Source organism: Trichosurus vulpecula, chromosome 3 (genome assembly GCF_011100635.1).
Source record: "Trichosurus vulpecula isolate mTriVul1 chromosome 3, mTriVul1.pri, whole genome shotgun sequence".
NCBI classification, from domain to species: domain Eukaryota; kingdom Metazoa; phylum Chordata; class Mammalia; order Diprotodontia; family Phalangeridae; genus Trichosurus; species Trichosurus vulpecula.
In genome coordinates this window covers 213,834,756-213,856,951 of record NC_050575.1, presented here as the reverse complement: position 1 = coordinate 213,856,951, position 22,196 = coordinate 213,834,756, and the positions used below count along the sequence as shown (strand labels likewise).

The following is a 22,196-nucleotide window of genomic DNA, read 5'->3' as shown; positions in this document are numbered from 1 at the left end:
GAACACAGGGCCACGGCAATGAGATTCATCAAAGCCTAGGATCATGGAGAACCGCAATGATGCCTCTCTGAGGCAGGCTCCAATTGAAGGAAAAAAAGGAGAAAAATTTTTCACCTTATGTACTCTCCTCTATACTTGACCTGGCCCACATCTCATCTCCCACCTCCACTCCATTGTATGGGCTGTCCCCCATACCTGGAATGCTCTGCCTTCTCACTTCTGCCTCTTAAAACTTCTGGCTCCCGTCAAAGCTCAGTCAAATGCAGCAGGTCTTTCCCGATCCCTTATTTGTTAGCGCAGTGTACCCTAAGTTACTTTGCATTTAGGTAACTCAGTGAATAGAGCGCTGGGCCTGGAGTCAGGAAGACCTGAGTTCAAATCTAGCCTCAGACACTTACTACCTCTGTGAACCTGGGGAAGTCATTGACCACTGTTTACCTCAGTTTCTTCATCTGTAAAGTGGACATAATAATAGCATCTACCTCTGAGGGTTGTTGTAAGGCTCTAATGAGATGAAAATAGTGACGCACGTAGCACAGTGCCTGGTACATAGGAAGCGCTATATAAATGTCAGTTATCATCACACACATACACATACATGCATGTGTGTACATGCATATATAAACATGCATGTATATGTGTGCATATATGTGCATGTGTATATATGCATGTGTACATGCATGCATATGTGCATATATGCAGACGTATACATGCATATATAATGTGCACATACACATTTATGTGAATGTATATATGCATACGTGTGTATCTGTATGTATGTATATATAACATATACACACGTTCGTATGTATGTATGTATGTATATCTCCATATATATACATGTATATCTGTACCTGCATATATACACATATGTTTGTATATATAATATGTGTGTATGCATATATGTATGTATGTATGTGCATGTGTGTCTGTGTGTATACAATACAAAGATACATGTACAATACAGATATATATATGTATACATCTGTATTGTTCCTCACCCATCCCCAGTAGAATGTAAGCTTCTTGAGGACAGAGCCTGATTTATTTTTGACCTTGTGACCCCAGTAACTTACAGAGTTCCTAGCTCATAGCAGATACTGATTATGTGCTTGGTGAATTGATTTAAAAAGAGAAAGTAGGAGTAATTCCGGGACGTGCCATGACAGCACTAGAGAGAACCCAGAGTGCTCAGAGGAGAAAGCCCTTCCTTTCCCCACCCTTCAGTTCTCCCCTTTGTGTCAGTAGGGGAAGAAGGGGAGACTCAGCTGCCCTGCACACGCCTCTTTCAGCTCTGTGGTCACTGCTGGGCAGAGGAAGGCTTGTGTAACAGAAGGGGTCTAGACCTGGGCTCATCGTAGCTCCAGCCACCTCCTACATGAGGCCTTTCCGAGGTCTCCAGGTGTTTAGCCCTCTCTTCTTCCTGATATAATTGCATAAATACATATGTGTGCATGCACACACACACACACACACACACACACACTCACACACTTTGTTGTTCAGCTGTTTTTTCAGTTGTGTCCGATATTTCGTGACTCTATTTGGGTTTTTCTTGGTAAAGATACTGAAGTGGTTTGCTATTTCCTTCTCCAGCTCATTTTACAAGGGAAGAAACTGAGGTAAACTGGGTTACGTGACTTGTCCAGGATCACATAGCCAGTAAGTGTCTGAGGTCAGATTTGAACTCACGAAGATGAGTCTTCCTGACTCTGGGCCCAGCATTCTAACCACTCTACCACCCAGCTCCCCATATATTCACACACATACAATAATTACATACATGTATAGCCATAAATACACACATGTAGTACACATGTCTAATATATTTTGTGTACCTGCATACACATACATGCATATCTATACCCATATACATGCATGTATACCATATATACTATGTAGTACATATTCCCAAGATAGATGTATATATCCATATATTTACATATATAACACATCCTTATAAATGTGTATGTGTTTGCCTGTGTGTGCACACAGTTTGTAGAGAGCTGGACCTGGCGTCAGAGGACTTGAGTTCAAATCCAGCCTCAGACACTTACTAGTTCTGTGACCTCGAGCAAGTCACCTTTCTTCTGTCTCCCTCAGTTTCCTCACCTGTACAATGGGGATAACGGGGACAATAACAGCACCTACCTTCCCAGGTTGTTGTGAAGATCAAACGAGGTAGTTGTAAAATGCTAAGCACAGTGCCTAACACATAGTAGGCACTTCATAAATGCTTGTTTCTCCCCTCTGTCCGTCATTTCACAGATGAGGAAAATGAAGCCCAGCGAGTAACTTCTCCGAAGTTCATGGAGGTAGAAAGCCACAGAGGGAAGACCCAGAACCTCTTACTTCAGAATTAATTCCCTAGTCTATGTAGAGCTGGAAGCAGCTAGGTGGCGCAATGGGTAGCACGCCAGGCCAGGAGTCAGGAAGACTCATCTTCCTGAGTTCAAATCTCACCTCAGACACTTACAGGCTGTGTGACCCTGGGCAAGTCACTTAACCCTGTCTGCCTCAGTTTCCTCACCTGTAAAATGAGCTGGAGAAGGAAATAGCAAATTACTCCAGTATCTTTGCCAAGAAAACCCCAAATGGGGTCACAGAGTTGGACACCCTGAAAAACAACCAAACAATGACAGCTGGAAGAGACCTCAGAAGCCATCTAGTCTAAACCCCCTTTTTTAAATTTCTCTGATGAGAGAACTGAGGAGCAGGGAAGTGCAGTAACTCTCCCAAAGTCACACCCATAACATGACAGAGGTGAGATTCTGCCCCAGCTCCCGTGACTCCAGAGCCATCCATCTTTCCCCGGTACCCCACTGCCCCATCTTAGGCTCAGCTCAGCTACCGTCTGTGTCTTTCCTGAAGCCCTGCAGGATCCTCCAGCTAAAATGGGCTTTTTCTCTCACTTCACATTTTCCTAGCACACTATTTGAATCTCGCTTCTGCCCTGTCACACTCTACTTTGTCTTAAACTAATATGTGTGATGTTTCCCTCTATTGAAATATAAACTCCTTGAAGGCAGGGACTGTATTTTTTTTTCATCTTTATATCTCCAGCATCTTACCCAGGGCCCTGCACATAATTGCAGGCATCTATCACTTGGCCAGTCATGGCTGCCGTCTTGCCTCCCAGCCCAGAGGCTGCAGTGATCCAGGTGAAACACTGCCAGCTGTCAGATGAAGAATTAATGGCATCAGCTCCAGCCTAAGGGCTCGGGAAGGTAGCTCCCTCTGAACCCAATGGCACCAGCTGCCCAGTCAGGAAGATGTCATTTTCGAGCTTCCCAGGTGTCATCACCTACAAGTAGAGAATCAAAGCACAAAATTAAAATTTATGTAAAAGACTCAAAGCACACCCTTAACAAGTAAGCAATGGATCTCTTTGATGCTGCTAGTTGCTAACTTTGGCCCCAGGCGTTTTTCTCTAAGAAAATGTCTTAACAGGAATTGCACAATATTATACAAATCCCTCATACATTGTATTTGTAAAGATTTTTCATTTTCATTTTTGCTTTTGTGTGAGGTTTTGTTTTTATAGTTTTAGTAATTTGTGTACATGCTTCATTTCCTGATTAAACCATGAGTCCCTTGAAGGCAGGAACTAGCTTTCCAGGTTTGTATTTTCAATACCTAGTATGGCTCATGGAGAATGATAAGTTCTTCATAGGTATTTGGAACATTCACTGTAGGATCATAGCCTTAGAGCTGGAAGAAACCTTAGAGTACTACCCTTACATTTTACCACTGAGGAAACCCAGTCCCGAGTGAGGTTAATGACTTACCCAAGGTCACACAGCTAGGATATGTTTAAGGGAAAATTTCAATACTGGTCTTCCTGACTCCAAGTGAAGTTCTCTACTATACCTCCATTTTATGCCTTTCTTTCCTGTTCCTTCTATTCCTATAGGTCCATGTGAGCTCTCACAGGGAGGGCTCCCAGAAGCTCATCAGCCTCTGGTCTGGTGATCAGCATTTGAGTAGCATCTCTGCATGCAATGAAACCACTTTGCGAAAAATGATGTTCTGAGGGTGCTAAAAGAATGAGAGAATTAATATTCCACTAGTATATTAATACCTAGTTACTCATTGTGATCCACCTTTTTTCTTTCTATTTTCTGTAAAGGCCCAACTCCTGTTAAGGGCAGTCAGTCTCTGAGAGGCATGTCTGATTGACGAGATTGCTCCTAGCCCTCCAGGCATGTGTTCATCAGTCTTGGTCAGGAGTGGACCCAACTTCAGACAGGACTCCATCCAACCAGGAGGCCTACTTTCTGTTTAAAGTATGAACAAAATCCAGTCTGGGCAAGCTCTTACCCTGAGGGAAGGAATCCCTGTCCTTGTTCTCCTCCATTGGAGTTTAGGATGACCCAGCTCATGAAGGAGAAAACCAGCCCAGAGAGGTCCGGATGGATATGGCTGCCCCCTGCCCGGATTGCTGGAGGTGGCTGAGTCTCATGATCGAGCCAGATCTCAGTAGGAGGAGCTGAACTCTTTTAGCCCACCTCCTCGTTAAAAGTCCACCAATCAAAGGTGATTTTCCCTTGTCAGGGGAATTCCCTTTTAGAAGATATTTAAGGTGTTTTAGGGTCGCCCTTGGCATCTTTGGTTATGGAGAGAAACCTGTGACCATCAATTTATTGATTGCTGGCTAGCCTACTTAACAAATTGATTATTAGTTACCCAGAAACTCTATCTCTTGGAGGTTTTTAATTCCTCGCCAGTAGGAGGGTTATTGTGTTCATTCCCTGCTCAAGTTGGTAAGACAGAGTTGGCAAGGGCCAACTGGAGGAGAGCTGATGGATATGGGTTTCACTGGAACCCTGGGACCCTGAGATGTGGGAGAAGTAAGAATGAAGAAGATTCAAGTCTTCCTTCCTGCTTCTTCAAGACCCCCCATATCCAATCAGGCTAAGTCTGGTCTATTCTACCTCCATAACACCTCTCATTCATGTTCCCTTTCTTTCTAGGACCAGGACACCTAGTTCGCACTCTCACCAACTGCTAGTTCACACCTACCCACTGAGGGAACTGGCTGTATTCACTCCATAATTAGTCTTCCTGCCTCATTTCTGCGCCCCCCCCCCCAACTCATCTTTCCCGTAACTGCCAAAGTAATATTCCAGAAACACAATGCCTCACTGACTCACCCAAGAAGCTTCAATGGCTCTGTTACATCCAGGATGAACTACAAATGACATTTGACATTAAGAGCCCTTCACGAGTGAGCTCCAACCTGTCTAGACTCATTTCATACAACTAAGCCTCAAGCCCTTGATGTTCCAGCTACACCAGCCCACTTGACATTCCCTACACAGAACCATCTATCTCCCTATTCTGTGCTCTCCCTCCTCAACTCCTCCTCTTGAAGTCCCTGATCCCTTCAAGGCTCTGCTTAAGCACCCCCTCCAGGAGGCTTTTACTAACTCAGTCCCTCAGTGGTCAGTAAATACTTAGTATTAACTTTGTGGGGCAGCAGGGTAGTGCGGTGGATTGGAGCACTGGGCTTCGAATCAGGAAGACTCATTTTCCAGAGTTCAAATCTGGCTTACTTTACTAGCCGTGTGACCCTGGGCAAGTCACTTAACCCTACTTACCTCAGTTCCTCATCTATAAAATGAGCTGGAGAAGGAAATGGCAAACCATTCCAGTATCTCTGCCAAGAAGACCTCAAAGGGAACCACAAAGAGTCAAACATGACTGAACAACAATAAATTTACTTTGTGTGTATTTTGCATTTAATGATCTGTACGTCTGCTATTTCCCCTAGTAGAACATAAGCTCCTCAACTGTTTCACTTTTGGCTTCATATTTCCAGGACCTGTCACAGTGTGTGGTATATAGTAAGCACTTAATAAATGCTAATTAATTAAATAAGAGTTGAAGGGGCAGTGGAGATCAGCACATAGTAGGCACTTAATAAATACTAGGTGTGGCAATGGATAGAGCACCAGGTCTGGAGTAAGGAAACTCTGACTTAAAATCTGGTCTCAGATATCTACTATCTGTGTGACCCTGGGCAAGTCACTTAATGCTGTTAGTCTCATTTTTCTTGTTTGTAAAATGACCTGGAGAAAGAAATAGCAAACCACTCCAGTACCTGTGCCAAGGAAATCCTAAAAAAGCTTTCGTGAAGAGTCAGACATGACTGAAAGCAACTAAACAACAACAAAAGTTAAACTGAATTGAGTAAGAGATGAAGGGGCAGTGGAGGTCAATTTAACTGGCTGGCCCTGACGTCACCACTTCACCTAGGCCAATTATCCCCACATCGAAGAAGGAAATAAAACCACAGCATTTTAGAGCTGGAAGAGCCCTTTGAGATGATCTAGCCCAGGGGTTCTTTGCCTGTTTGTGCCTTTGGCAGTCTGGTGAAGTCTACGGACACCTTCTTAGAAGACTTTTTTTAAATTCACAATTAAAGGAAATGCTAAATTTTAGTTAAAGGTTCATGAAAATAAATAGTAATCTTTCCCCATTCAAGTGTAAAGACACACTCCTCTAATAATCTCTCTACAGATCTCTTGTACTTTAAAATTAAGACCTCTCAGCACTACAGCTTCTGATAATAGCCATGTCAGATGGGCAGAGCTGGGTTCTATGATGGCATGAGGCACACTGCAGATCTTAGCAAGGAAGACACAGTAGGTCCAAGGAGCACGGACCCACTCTTCCCACCCTCCCCTACTTTCCTAATGATCCCAGAATCCTGGTTTTCAGGGTTGGTTCTGGTCCATGCCTCCATGCACCTCGTGTTTATTCTGCTGTGGTCAGGCTGAGAAGATACTGTGGTGGCCAAGGCCTTGCCTGTGGAGAGGCTGAGGCAGACAGAGCCTTTGTAACTAGGAGTTTGAACACATAACGCTAACTGTGTCCAGCCCAAGCAACATTCTGAAGCATATTCTTATTTTGGGGGTGGGGGGGGCAGGGAGGATCAGGAAAGTGGGACACCATCCAATGAGTGGCAGAAAGAGTTCCTATGACTGCGGAATCCGAATTTCAGAGTTGGAAATAACCTCAGAGGCCATTTAGTCCAATTGACATTTGAAAAGGGATCCCCACTATGATATATCCAACAAGTGGTAGTCTAGCTTTTGCTTAAAGGCCTCAAATGAGGAGAGACCCACAATCCAATCCAATAAACACCTATTAAGGGCCTACAACATGCCTGGCGCTGTGCCAAGCACTATTCTCCCAGTGTAGCTCATTCCATCTTTGGATCATTCCAATGGTGAGAAAGCTTATGGGCAATGACCATCCACTGTTCCTGAGGACTATGGTACACACACAAACACGCACACACACATACACACTGTTGGGGGGAGAGGTTCTCTAGTGCAACATCTGTGATGGCTTCCTTCATATCATCATAAAATCACATTTTCTGTTCTGGCTGCTGCTTCTCACATCACATGGCTAAGGGAAAACTATGCCCACCCACCTGTTCATCCTAAGCACAAATCCCTGTGAGATATTAAGGAGAAGGAAATACTACTGAGTTATACTTAGTACTTCTGCAGGCCTGGATTTGTGAGAGTGTCTAGGAAGGGAGGAAACCCAGAGGACAACTGAGCTGGGCTACAGGAGCTCCAGTGGAAGGCTACCCTAACCCCATTCTACAACTAAGGCCAGTCTTAGGCAAAGTGTTTCTGTTAGGCTCTCAGAGAATGACAAAGAAAACACCCAGCTCTCTGTTCTCCTGCCTATACTGTCATGGCCCTCTCCCAACCCTGATCACAACTGGGACATAAGTTCATAGACAAAAGATACCAGCACAAAGCTATCATACCTATCACCGGGAACAGAAAGGACAAGAGAAAAACTCATCTCAGCCCACCATCTTGTATCTTCCTATTTAACTAGTTTTTTGTACCAATTCAGTACTAAGCTCTGTTGTTTCTAACCTGATGATGGATTATAACTGCTGTCAACACACCCTAAATGTTGATATCCTGGAAAAGTCATATTTACCCCACCCTAGTTACAGATCTGGGCAATGTGGTAAGCCCTGAACAGAACATAGGAGTTCTTTTCCCAGCTCTGACATTAACTAGCTGTATTACTTTAGGCAAGTCAATACATCTGACTGGGCCTCATTTGTAAGATGAAGATAATAATGTGTTTTATTCACTTCACAGGCAGATGGGTGACTCAATTGATAGAGTGCTGGGCCTGGACTCCTGAAGACTCATCTTCCTGAGTTCAAGTCTGGCCTCAGACACTTACTAGCTGTGTGATACATGGCAAATCACTTAACCCCGTTTGCCTCAGTTTCCTCATCTGTAAAATGAGCTAGAGAAGGAAATGGCAAACCACTCCAGTATCTCTGCCAAAAAAAAAACAACCTCCAAATGGGGTCATGAAGAGAGAGACACAACTGAAATGACTGAACAAAATTCACTTCACAGGGTTATTAGGAGATAATCAGTAAATATTTATTAAGCCCCTACTATATGCTAGGCACTGTGCTAAAGACTAGATAGGTATATAATGTAAATAATAATGTATATAAAGTGCTATATTGAGTATGAGTTGTTATACAGGGTACGAATGGTCCTACTGACCATGTAACCAAGCCTGAGAAGTTTAGCCTTGTGACACCCTGCCATAGGGCACAGTTGTGTCGGAAGCAGCATAAACTGATATGATTGTGTGTGTCTCTCTTCCCCAGGGATGCCACCTATCTCCAAGATGGCCCTGAAGAGCTCCTTCACCTGCTGGAATGGAACAGCCATCCACCTGGGGCAGGCTTGCAACTTTCAGAAAGACTGCTCTGAGGGCGAAGATGAGGGAGAATTGTGCAGTAAGTAAAGAAGGGGAGGGGCCCTCCTCCAGCCTCCCTCACTCCTAATCACAGCCTTCCCTCCTTGTCCCATGCTACCTGACTGAACTTGAGCAAGGTGCCTCTCTAGTCCTGAGTCATCTCAGCTGTGATAGATTATCTATAACTGAATGATCACCGAGTCTCCATTTGCTAGAAATTAGAGGTCTTATTTCTAGCAAATCCTGACTCTGCTACTTTCTCTCTGGGTCACTGACTGCTTTTCTGTAAAATGTGGGAGGTAGAGCTAGGTGATCACTAAGATCAGTCAAATGTCTGAGGTCCTATAACTTAGTCCCCTCCAAGGCAGAGGTCAGGTCTCTTGGGGTACCAACCAATCAGAGAGGAGGAAGATAGGCTGCCATCCCACCCTCCCAATGATAGTCAGTTATAAAGCTAATCTCCAATGCAGCCAGGCCTAATCTTCACCCATCAGAACCCAGTACTCTCCTACTCTGTCCCATATTCCCCAGCTTCCAACCTCCCAATTTCTGAACCTGGCATAAGCCCCTCAGCTCAAATATGACCTGACAGAGCTCAGGGACCTACAGTAGCAGCTGTCAAAGTACCTTTGGGAAAATCTCCTCCTCTCCCTCCCTCACCTCCAGCATATGCACCAGGCAGAAAAGATCATTGAAAATAAATTTAAAAATGAATACCATGAAAAAGACAATTGATAGGCATGCATGATCAAAAATGATGGAGGACACTGCTATCAGTCATGGAAGTCACAGTACGCTGAACCCTTTGAAAAGTTTCCATGCTCAGTAGCTTAAGGAAGCTCATGGCACTTTGTGCCTTCCATCCTCTCAGACAGCGGCTTACCCAAGGTCCCACAGCTAATCAGTGGCAGCACCTACCTCATTGAGAGGAGGGAAACCAGACAGTGTATGAAAAGTGTTTTGTAAACCTTAATATACTATATAGAAGTCAGCAGTTACCTTTGCTATTGTTGTGACTAGCGGTGAGAACAAATAAAGATTGGTCACAGACTTACAGATTTTTCAATAAAAGCAGTGGTGTGACCAGCTCAAAAGGGCTCCTGAGAACTAATTGTTAAATTTTCATTGTGAACATTTACACCTTAGAAATTAGCCAAAGCTGCAAATCAGGGCTCAGTTTCTTGTTTTGATGATTGTTTAGCTTGAGGAAAATGATAGAGAAAATTGTTAATGCAGATTAAACTGTAAAATGTGTCCTGCATCCTTTTCTTTTTCTAGAGAAATGGTTGATTGGTTTGGTTCTTTTTTTTTTGGAGGGGGGAAGGCAGGGCAATTGGGGTTAAGTGACTTGCCCAAGGTCACACAGCTAGTAAGTGAGCCAAGTGTCTGAGGCCGGATTTAAACTCAGGTCCTCCTGCTTCCAGGGCCAGTGCTGTCTTCACTGTGCCACCTAGCTGCCCCGTGGAGAGATGGTTGTTAAACGTTTACCAGAACACTCATTCCCAGATAGAAGGAACCTGGAGGCCATCTAGTCCAGCCCCCTCACTTTGAAGATGAAGTAAATTGTCCAAGATCACACGGAATAAGTGTCAAAGACAAAATTTGAACCTAGAATCTTGACTCCAAATTGACTTTTCTTTCCCCTGTGCCACACTCTCTTTAAAACTACAGAAGAATTACTACAGTGTAAACATATTTCTTTTTGCCAAGCCTGGCCTCTTCTCTCTAAACCCACCTTATATTGACTTTGTATGTATTTTGTCTTTGAGAGACAAATTGGCATAGTAGATACAAAGCCAACCACAATCTAAAAGAAGCTAGGTTTGAATCCTACCTCTTATGAACACTGTCTAAATGACCTTGGGCAGATTATTTAGTCTCACAGTGCCCCAGGCATCTTCCCAAGTCGATAAAGTTACAGCATGTTTGATCATCTCCGTATTGGTTAATGAAGCTTGCTCACCAGGAATCTCCTACAATAATTAAATCACAGATTAGGGGAAATTTATTTATTTTTATTATTTGTTCATTCCATTTCTCCCAGTAGACTGCAGACCAGTTGAGGGCAAGGACGCTTTGATTTTGTCTAGGACCTCTAAGCACTCACTGTCTTCTTCTTGTGACCTTCTCAAGGTCACAACCTCTGTGTTTCCATTTCCTAATCTGTAAAATGAAAAGGGTGGAACTAGGTGACCTTGAAGGGCCCTTCCAACTCTAAAGCAAGGATTCTGTAATCCTAAACTCCTCTTGGATCAGTGCTGGATTGGAAGTCATAGGGCCTGGGCTTGGATCCTGACTCTGCTACTTATGACCTTGTATGACCTTGGGCAAGTCAATTCTCTTCCCTGAGCTTCAGTTTGTTCATCTCTAAAAAGAAGAGTTGGACTAGATGGTCTCTGATGCCCCGTCTGACTCTAAGTCAATGATTGTATGATGATTTGCCATACCTCTGCTAACAGTAACCCAGAACAGAGCAATAATAGTCCATCTGCTTTGGCTCAGTACACCACAGCTCATTTACGATGGATAGCCTTAACCTCAAAAGCCCTGATTTTGCCTTTACCGCAACCTGTGATGATCTAAGCTGATCATTCATTTCTGCTCTACATCTGGTTCACTTTGGTGGGACAGACCGATACTCATAGCCCAGACTAAATTTCCAGCTTTTAGAAGAGAGAGGATAACCATTTCTCATTACCAGTCTAGCCAATGTCAGGTTCCGTTGAAAGAAACCCATTATTTATTTGTTTGTTTTTAAAAGGAGCCAAATGAGAATTCTCCTTTGTCATTCAAAAAGAAGCTCATTTTTAAACAAAATTTGGAAGCCAGGCTTCTACATTATGACATTGTTCTCAATTTAAAACATTTAATAAAGACTGGGTTACTGGAAGTCCTCACCACTGCTGCCTCGGAGTTCCAGTTCACTGCCTTCCGAATAGAGCTCCTACGGCTTAGGTTACTGTGCTCATCCGCTCTAATAAAATGAAGACAGACACTGTTGCCCAGCAGGGGGGAGAGGATGTGTGAATGTATTTATCCATGCAGTGTTCTCAGAAGCCTCTCTTAACAATGTCATGAAGCTTTGTATTCGGAAAGCTTGGGCATCCATTGGTGCTGCTCCTTCCTCACCATCCACCCCACTGGGAAGTAGGTCAAGTTTGTCATGTCTTGTTATAGATAGGAAAACCAAGGCACAGAGGAGGTAATTGATTTTTGCTCCGGGTCACACAGCAAGTCAGGGACAGAACCATGAGAAGTCTGAGCCCACTGGTGTCAGCCTATTACTGAGTGCCCCATGAGCTTTCTCCCAACTTGGAATCTAGTCCTGGGGATACAGGGATGAGCACAAGATAGTCTCTCTGCAGGCATTGAGAGTGAAAGCCCTGTGCCATGCTGGCTTACTCAGCCACGCTTTCTTATCGACAAGATGACATCTCTTTCCCAAAGAACACTCGGCCACGTAAAAGAGGAACTAGGTCAGAAGTTGTAGCAAAACAGAAAAGTAGAAAACTATCAAGAAAGAGCCAGCATGAACATTGTTTCATTGTCAACCCTTCTCTGCCATGAGTTGTAAGTCTAGTAAAACATACACACACATATTCTCTCTCTCTCTCTCTCTCTCTCTCTCTCTCTCTCTCTCTCTCTCTCTCTCTCTCTCTCTCCCCCTCCCTCCCTCTCCCTCTCCACACACACACACACACACACACACACACACACACACACACACACATGACTTATAAGCTCACAGGTCGAGAGTTCTAGTTCTGTAATCGGAAGGGCCATCTCAGAAGCCATCCAATCCAACTCTGTCACTTTACAGATGAGGAAACTGAGGCTTATTGTCTTGTTTTTCCTCCCATGCCCCCCTGACCTCTATCTTGTTTCAAGTGATATAATGTATATTAAAGCACTTTGAAAACCTTGATGAACTAAAAAACATACCTATCATCATCTTTTAGTTTCCTGTTTTGAGATGGATCGTAGGAAATCTTGGTGTTGAATTCATTGGCTTTATTAGTTTAACAGACTATAGTATGTTATAGAGTCTTTAAAAAATTAAAAGTTATAAAAAGATACTGACCTTCAAGTCATAAGCCTTAGGTATGAGTCCCAGCTCTACCAACTTCCTAGCTGTGTAGTACTGGACAAGTTACTTTAATTTCCGTGAGCCTCAGGTTTCCTCATCTGTAAAATGGACATAATGGTACTTACATTGCCTTCTTCCTAAGTTATTGGGAAGAACATGTTTGGTAAAGTCTAAAGCCCTATATAAATAGGAACTAGTATTTCAAATATTTGGTTGCTTCTACTCAGTATTCTGTACCAAACAATGACCTCTGCCATTGAGTCCAGCAAAAGATAACTAAAGTCCTAGTTATATTACTCAGAATGACTCACAACCAGCAGCCATCCCTCTGAGATTCCAAGGCCTCCTGTTTCTATATGAGAATATTCAGTTCCAATCTGTCGCCCCCATCCTCTCCTATCCCATCCTATCTTCCCCTATCCCATCCTATCCTACTTTATCCAACCCCATCCTCTCCTGTCCTCTCTTCTCCTCTCCTCTTCTCTCTTCTCCCCTTCTCTCCTCTCTTCTCTCCTTTCCTATCCTATTCCACGGAGTCTACAAAAGGTTGAGAAATACTGCTGTAAAGCAGGAATATCCTATAGTGGATTATAGTTTGAGTCCATTCTGCAAATCCAACAGACCTTACTACTGTGTGTTATCCAGATGAGGAGGACAGCTGTGGTACAGCAGGCTGAGGGTTGGATCGAGAACCCAAACATGCGTTTAAATCCCAGTTTCGGCACTTACTACTTATTTGACCATGGGCAAGTCTCTGAGCCTCTGTTTACTGTTTCCTCATCTGTAAAATGAGGCTGGAATAGGTGACTTCTACTATCCCTCCCAGTTCCAAATTTATGATCCTCCAATCTTAAACTGCATAAAGAAGACCAGGGAGTCCAGAACAAAGACACCAAAGCAATGGTACCTCTGCTCAGACCACCCCCAGAATCCAGCATTCCAGTAGACTGCCTTTGCTTGGCCCCAGAGGGATTAGCTCTGGGGCCAGGAAGTAAAAGATGCAAAGAGGCATATTTAAGTTTGAAGTCAGGAAAAACTTCCTGATAATGAAAGCCTCAGGTCCCGCATCTGTAAAAGGAGAGTAAAACCACTTGTACTGATGCTTCACCTGGTCAGAACCCATCAGTCAGAAAGCATTTATGACATGCCTGTGGTGTTCCAGGCTCTGTCTTAGGGGTTAAAACGATGAAGATGAAAATAAAACAATCCCTGTTCTCAAGGAGCTTATAGTCAATGTACTCATATATAGGTACATGCAAAATAGGTATGAGCTTTTGAGGATTTTAAAGGGATGTTTAAATGGATCAGGAAAGCTCTTTGTAAGCCTATACCTATAGACCACTATTATAATTCATTATCTCTGTCCAGCACCCTAATCTAAGTGACTACTGACCCCAGGGCTATGGACAATTTCATACTTTTGTACATTTCTGCTTTTCAAAAAGGCAGCCAAGTGGTGCAATAGATAGAGTGTTAGGCTTGGAGTCAGGAAGACTTGAATTCAAATCCAACCTCAGACACTTTCTGGCTATGTGGCCCTGGACACTAAACCTCTCTCAGTTTCAAATGCTTCATCTGTAACATAAGAATGGATAGTAATAGCACCTACCTCCCAGGGTTAGTGCAAAAATGAAATAAGATAATAGTTGTAAAGTGTTTTGTAGACCTTAAATTGCCATGTAGATGCCAGCTGTTACTATCAAAGTATTTTCATTATTATACAAATATCTCATTGTGTTGTTTGATCCTCACAACTTTATGAGTTAGCTAGGGCAGGTATTAGTATATCCGTTTTTGCAGATGAGAATACTGAGGTTTGGGGAGACAGTCATGTGACTAGCAAGTGGCAGATCTAGGATGAGACGCCAGGTCTCCTAACTCTGATATTCTGCTTAAAGTATCTATGTTCCAGAAGATAGGATGCATTCTTGGACCCCACATCCCAAACAGAAGGCAGTCAGCTGACTGAGCTAGAGAGAAGGGGAGGCCTTGGCTCAGCCTCCTTCCCTCCCTCCCAAGAGCCCTAGCTCTCCTGTTGGATAGGCATCCTGTAAGGCTTGCCTGGGAAAGCTCTATATTTGAAGAGCATATCACAGCAGGGGTTCCTTCCAGCTACCAGTTAGCTGCTGCAAAGTGAAGTAGATGGGGAACTCCTCAAGGGGGAATAAAAAATAAAACAGAAAGATTTCTTCCTTTACTGTTGGATTTTTCATCAGAGGAACTTCACACAGGGTTCAGGGAGGAAATGATTTCTTCAGTGGGATATAAATGGGAAGAGATGTTCAAAGTCAGTGACAACTTGTTTTAATTTATGATTATGCCTCTGTGTGAAAAGCCCAGAAAAGCAGGGCAGGAGGTTGGGGAGGATGAGCAATAATTCACTAAAGCACTGTCACAGCCAGGAAGAGAGAAGGCCCCTCTCTGTCAGGAGGAGGCACAGAGAAAAAGGGGCATTATTTGTGCTTTGGGTTAACCTGGCTTTCTGGGTGGAGGAATACGGTTCCATTCCTCCTGTTGGATGGAACCCATTCTTCACTCGCTTGGCCCTCCCGCTACCTCCTGGACTGGCTGTATCCAGATCAGGATCCATTCCAGAGCCTGTGAGTAAGGGAACATGTGAACAGGACTCCAGGACCATTTTACAGGCACACCCTTCTCAAAGTCAGCGCTCTAGTTCATAGGTCATAAATCCGGGGCTGGAAAGGTCCTTACAGACATTTAGTCCAACTGGATCATTTTGCAGGTGAGGAAGTTGAGGTCCAGATAAGGAAAATTACTTGCTTTATATCATAGTGGAAGATCCGCAATTCAAATCCATGGTTCTGACTCTACATCTCTACGTTTTCTTACCACCTGTACCATAGTAGGTTACATGAAGAAGACATCTATGTGAGTCTCACCTAATAACACTGGGCCCAGGGAAAGTCTGAGGAGGAGCAAATGATTATGGTAGCCTCTTTGCAAGGCTAGCTCTCTAATTAGGCAGAGTAGGAAGTCTCTTTTGGGGAATGATTGGAAGCAAGCCAGTGAGGGGCTTCCTATTGAAAAACACTTTCCCTACTTGCCCATCATGGTACCTGGAATTCTACAGTTACTCCACTCATTTCTTTGAATTAAACATTATCCTCTCCTTGATGCTCTATTTTAAAATGCAGACACCTGGTAATCTCTCCAGTGCCTAGCAGTAGGCACTTAATAAATACTTGTTAAATGGGTGAATATATAAAGAAATGAATCAATAACAGCTTTGTGGGAATTAGACTATGAGATGTCTTTCTTCCCTACTAGGGAGAACTAAGACATTATGAAAAGATAGCTAGTATTTGCTCATCCAGTGTTTATTATCATAGTGCAGTACACATAGTACGTGAATGAATGAATGAAGAAATGAGGATTTATTAAGTATTTGTTATGTGCAAAGCACTGTGCTAGGCAGCAGGATGCAAACAGAAACACAAGACAGTCCTTGCTCTCAAGGTGTTTGCATTCTCATAAAAGACATGAGATAATTAATATTATGAATATTATTATAAATTATATTTATATAAATATATTGTCATAAATATTATTATTATTAATGCCTAATAAACATGGAATGGATTGAAATTTCATTGGAATTTAGAATATCATTGACTGAATCTCTGTTTTCTCTTTGCAGGAAAACTTCCAGCTGGATTTTATTGTGACTTTGAGGATGGAGACTGTGGTTGGATTCAAGGCATGGCCATGCCTCATACTCCCCAATGGCAGGTTGGGATCTTGGAGGGTGCCCTGTTTCCAAATCACCAAGGTATTGTTCCCCTACACACACATTCCTATCCAATACCCTTCCCTGAAAGAGCCCTATCATAGCACGAGGTAAAGGACAGGGAATGAAAGCTCAAAGCTAGAGCTAGAGAATCTCATTACTTAGATAATGGGCTAGCTCAGGTCCATATAAGTTCACTTCTGCCTAGCAAAATTTTGCCGTTGGAATATCTATGTGTAATTCCTGCTTATTCCTTCAACTCACTTCTGGCTCGAAGAGTCAGATTAGTCTAAAGGTGTTTGTGAGCTTTACTAAAAGAAAAACTTGACAAGGGAAGGGGCATAGGAATTAATTGAATGATGATGTGATGTGAGGTCTCTGGGAGTGGGCAGACTGGAGCACAGGAAGGCTGTGTGTTATTTATTCAGTGTCCTGTGTCTTGCCTTGGGAACTAGACACCAGATTTGGAACCTCCCATTCCCAGGGGGAATTGGTCCCATGCTTGTGAGCCCCTCTACCAAGTCAGGCTCTTAAAGCCTAAATCTCAGTCCCAGGATCACAGAATCTCAGTTAGAAGAAACTTGAGAGGTCAGCCAGTCCAACCAATGCCTGGACAGGGATCCCCATATACCCAAAAAGTGGCCGTCCAAACTTCACTTAAAGACCCTATGAGAAACTCCCGTTATCTTGCAAAGAATAGGCACTTAATAGAGGTTTGTTGAAATACATGAAATCTTGACCTTGGGCAAGTCATTTAACCCCAATTGCCTTGCCTCCCCCCCCAAAAAAAAAGCAAACCAAAAAAAAAGAAATACATTGAACCAAACTCATGGACTCTCTAGGCAGCCCATCCAACTTATGGACACCGAATTTGTTGGGAAGTATTTCCTGACAAGTCAAAAACTATCTCTGAGACTTCCACCCATTGCTTCTAAGTACATTCTCTAGGAGCCAAGCAGAAAAAAAGCCTACTCTACCTTCCACATGGCTCACATAAGCGTGAATCCTGTCTCTGTCTGTTACTACCTGCGTGACCTTGGGCAAATCACTTTAAGAGAGGTGAATCTGATGGTCTCAGAGATCTCTCCCAGCTTTGAGTCTATAATCCCATGATCCCTCACCATCCTGTTTGGCCCAGTATGAACTGATAGAGAGTGAAATGAGCAGGGCCAGGAGAACAATTTGTCCGATGCCAACCATATGGTAAAGAGAAACAACTTTGAATAAGTCTGATTAGTGTAATGACCAACCAGAGAACTCACGGATGAGCATGCTGCCTGCATCCCGATAGAGATGTAAAGGACTCAGAAACATTTATCTGGACATGACCAATGCAGACATTTGTTTTATTTGACTCTACATGTTTGTAACAAGGGTTTTGCTGTTTTCTTTCTTTCTCAATGCAGGGTGGAGGTGGAGGGAGAGGGAGAGAGACAGATTTTGCTGATTAGAAAAAAAAGAACTTTTAACATTTTTTAAACTGTTCTGTATAGGTTGCTCTCACCTATTTTCCTGCCATAGAATTAATTTAACAGGACCTGACAGATGGTTATTGCAGACCCTATCATGGGTGAGGAACTTACAGCCTAGGGGCCACATGTGGCCCTCTAGGTCCTCAAGTGCAGCCCTTTGAGTCAAAGGACTGCACTTGAGGACCAAGAGGACTACATGTAGCCTCCAGGCCGCAGGTTCCCCACCCCTGCTTAGGTCATTAGGGCATTTCTGCCATTGCCCTGGGAGGTGAGTGAAATGAGGGCTTCCAGTGAAAAGCCCTGGTAAGACCTAAAGCTGTCCCAGGTACAAAAAAAAAAAAAAAAAGATTGTTTCCTGAGAACAAGTCTCAATGCCTGACCTCACCCTTCTTTCCTCAGCATCTACACTTTTTTCCTCCTTGGGATAAAAAGGGGAATATAGCCTCTAGGTTTAGCAACCTGTAATGTGTCACTGGTTGGCTTCTTACAGAAAGCCCTCCATTTGCAGAAATGATAGCAGGGAATAAGATCATGGATTTACAGCTGGAGGTGACCCTAGAGGTCATCAGTGCCAACAACTTCTTTTTACAGAGAGTTCAAATGATTTGCCCTAGATAGCATAAGTAGTAAATGGCAGAGTCAAGATTTGAATCCAGCTCCTCTGATTCCAAATCCAGCTCTCTTTCCACTATACCATGCTTTTTGAAAACTGTAATTTCATAGTGGTGGTGGGTTTTTAAAAATATAATAATAAAATGTAAGTTCCTTGAGGAATTGATTGATTTCTGTTCTTGTGATAGTAGTGCTTACCTGGCACATATATAAATGCTTATTGATTAGCTTATTAATATTTTGTAATAGTGATTAATATTAATAATTAATATATAATAGAAATATGTAACATAGTATGCTAATTATAATAAATGTGTGAAATAACGACACCCAGATAGCCCATTTACCTCCTTTAAATATGTGGAAAGTTTTTTCTTAGTCTCCAGAGATCCCAAGCCAAGATGTCCGTATATATATCAGAAGCAGTTAGGTTTTTGCTAAAGTAATCCCCAACCACCCTGAGGGAGAGAGAGAGAGCTGAGTAATTCTTCATTCTTTAGGAGTTCATCCCTCAGAATGTGAATTTTCCAATGTGGATTAGCCAGACCCTCTTGCTTTAGCTCACGTCTTCCAAATCTGCCATGAGACTTGATGGTATCTCTGACAGAAACTTCCAGTTGTCAATCTCCCATTCGTTCAGTCAGTCCATCAGCAAGCCTTTATTAAGCCCCTACTATGTGCCAGGCTCCATGCTAAGCCCTGGGGATACCCAAAAAAAAGGCAAAACATGGTGCCTGACCTTAAGGAGCTCACAATCAAATGGAACACGCAGATTGTTCTTCCAGTCTCTCCTTTCCTTGGAGCCTATAACCTTATGAGACATCCTGTCCCATCATGGAACCGCTCCAGTTGCTACAATTCTGCCTCTCTATACCATCCACTTAGTGATCTTCTGGAGCCACATGAATGAATCAGGTTCCTCTTCCACATGGCATATATAGAAGATATTTGAAGACAATTGTGATCTACCAGGTAGAAATGAAATGATCTACCCAACCTGTTTTATATGAAAGATGGCTAAGATTCCAACTAGCAGTCATCATAGGATCACAGATTCAGAGCTGGAAGGGTCCTTAGAAGTCATCTAATTCAACACCACTTATTTTATAGACAAGGAAACTGAGGCCCAGAGCTGTCACACACCCCAGCCATCATATACCTACAGCCCTATCACATCTTCTCTTGACTCCTCTTCTCACGCCTAGACATCCCCAGATCCTTCAACAATGACATCATTTCCAGCTCCTTCCCAATCCTAATTGCCCTCCTCTGGATGGCCTCCATTTTGTTCTTGGCAGACAATGTGGTAAAAAAAAAAAAAAAAAAAAAACTTCAGCAGCAAAGAGAGTTGAAGTGAATGGCCAAAATGAGGTTTGAAATTTTTATTTTTGTGCTCTCCTTAGATAATTGAGACGACTGTGTAAAGCATTCTCCTAGCACTGAATGTCTACAAAGGCCTTATTTTTACATGTTATTGGGGAAAGATTAAATATTGTTAAAAAACTATAGCAAGAATAAAACTTGGTTGACAACAAAGTTGCTAAAGTTGTATAAGTTGTCCCCTCAATGGCTATACTCAGCTAGCAGGTTACATTATGCTGTTGAAACACAGGTCAGGGCTTACAGAAAGCAGGAGACCTGTCCTTGTTGGGACCAGGGAGGACGGGCTGCCTCTGATTGAGATATGGGAGAGGAAAGAGGACGTTGTGCCTTTGTGATTTCTCATGAAAGCCTTAGGGACAAATGAAGAGTGCAGATGAAATGATTTACCTAATGTCACATTATCCTGTGGAGACCAGGCCAAGTACACAGCCTGCTAGGAGACAGGCAAGGATGAGCGGCTAGGAGTCTGGGAGATATACAAATCTGGTTTCCTAGAAGGATGATGCAGGTGATAATCCAAGCAGTTTAGACATCTATCTTTTTAATAGTCCACATTTAGTGTGTTGAGGCTGGTAACTTGTAAGCACACATTCTTGAATAATGCCCTCTGGTTTAGAGACAGCCAAGGTAGTTAAAAATGTTAGCAGCCTAGTCTAGTCCCAGCCTGAGACAGTATCTCCATTACTGCTTGCCCATCATACATCATCCCTACTCCTACATCACAGCATGGTCCAGTGAAAAGAAGGCTTCACTGACAGTTGGAGAACCTGGGTTTGAATCATAGCTCTGCCACTGGCTACCTGTATGACCCTGGGCAAGTCACTTAATCCTTCTAGGCCTCAATTTCCTCATCTGTAAAATGGTGAGGTTAGACCTGATGGATGGTCTGTAAGGTTTCTCCTAGCTCTCAATCTATAATTCTATGACATCTGTGGGCCTCAGTTTCTTTCTCTGTAAAATGAGCGGTGTTGAGATCATCAGTGACTCATAAGATCCATTTCTGGTCTAAATGCTATGACTAATGCCAGTGGAAATCTTACCTGTACTTTACATGTAACAGGTTGAGCAGATCCATACCAAACTCTTCCATATAGCATTTCCTGATCCTTCCCTTTCGCAATCATGAAGTGATCCCACTCTCCTGAAATCGCATTGCACTCTGTGCCTCTCTTATGATGTATAAACTCAGGTCTTTTCACATTCCATTTTGATTTATGCTCATGTGTTTACCCACTTTAGCCCAAATCCACTAAGCTGTAAGCTCTTTGAAGGCAAAGATTGTGTCATGTTTATCTAGGTAACTATCTCATTGCTTATCACATACTATGTATGTATAAATGTGTGTTGAATTGAAGACACATTCATGCTTTTCCATTTTTTATTAAAAACTTTATTAAGTACAGAAGATTTTTTATATCATAAAGTTGTCAGATGTTGCTCAGAAAATATTCAAATAAGTTAATAAGACCCTTGATTCTATTTATTGTCAGGCAAGTTTTATTCTTTTTATAGTTTTAATAATATTTAATCTTTTCCCAATTACATGTAAAAATAAATTTCAACATTTTTTAAAGATTTGAGTTACAAATTCTATCCCTCCTTCCCTCCCCCCCTTCCCTGAGACAGTAAGTAATCTGATAGTTTATACTGGTGCAATCATGTAAAAATCTTCCCATATTCCATATTCCATTTTTTGCAAGAAGACTCAAACAAAAAAAGAGAGAAAGAAAGAAGTATGTTTCAATCTGTATTCAGACATGCTTTTCCATTCTTGATAATAATCTCTTACTTCCTCTCCACACAGGCTACACAATGCTGTTTAACACTAGCAAGGCTAGCCCAACAGAAACTGTGGTCCTGACCAGTGTCATGTTTCCTGCACCAATGAAGAACTCTCCTTGTGAGGTAAGTCCCAGGGCTTCCTCATTTCTCTGTCCCTAATTTCCAAACCATGAATTTCATGAAAATGATGGCCTCCAAGCAAAGGCTGGCTAGGGCCCATCCTTCTGAGAAGAGGAGGACCTTCTCCTAAAGAGAGCTCATCCCCTCAGCAGAGGTCTGCAATGACTTTTGGTCAGTCCTGGTTCCGTACACCATGTTCCCCAATCCTACCTCAGTACCATAACCA

At 42.8% G+C, this 22,196-nt stretch overlaps 1 protein-coding gene across 1 annotated transcript in view; it reads left to right on the top strand.

Moving 5' to 3' along the window:
* The window catches only part of ALK (ALK receptor tyrosine kinase), a 1,045,272-nt gene that overhangs the window by 851,055 nt on the left and 172,021 nt on the right, over positions 1–22,196 (top strand). Inside the window, exons 6-8 of the mRNA XM_036748712.1 lie at positions 8,675–8,806; positions 16,512–16,643; positions 21,873–21,973. Of these exons, the coding sequence (XP_036604607.1) occupies positions 8,675–8,806; positions 16,512–16,643; positions 21,873–21,973 (365 nt within the window). The remainder of the gene's footprint in view (positions 1–8,674; positions 8,807–16,511; positions 16,644–21,872; positions 21,974–22,196) is intronic.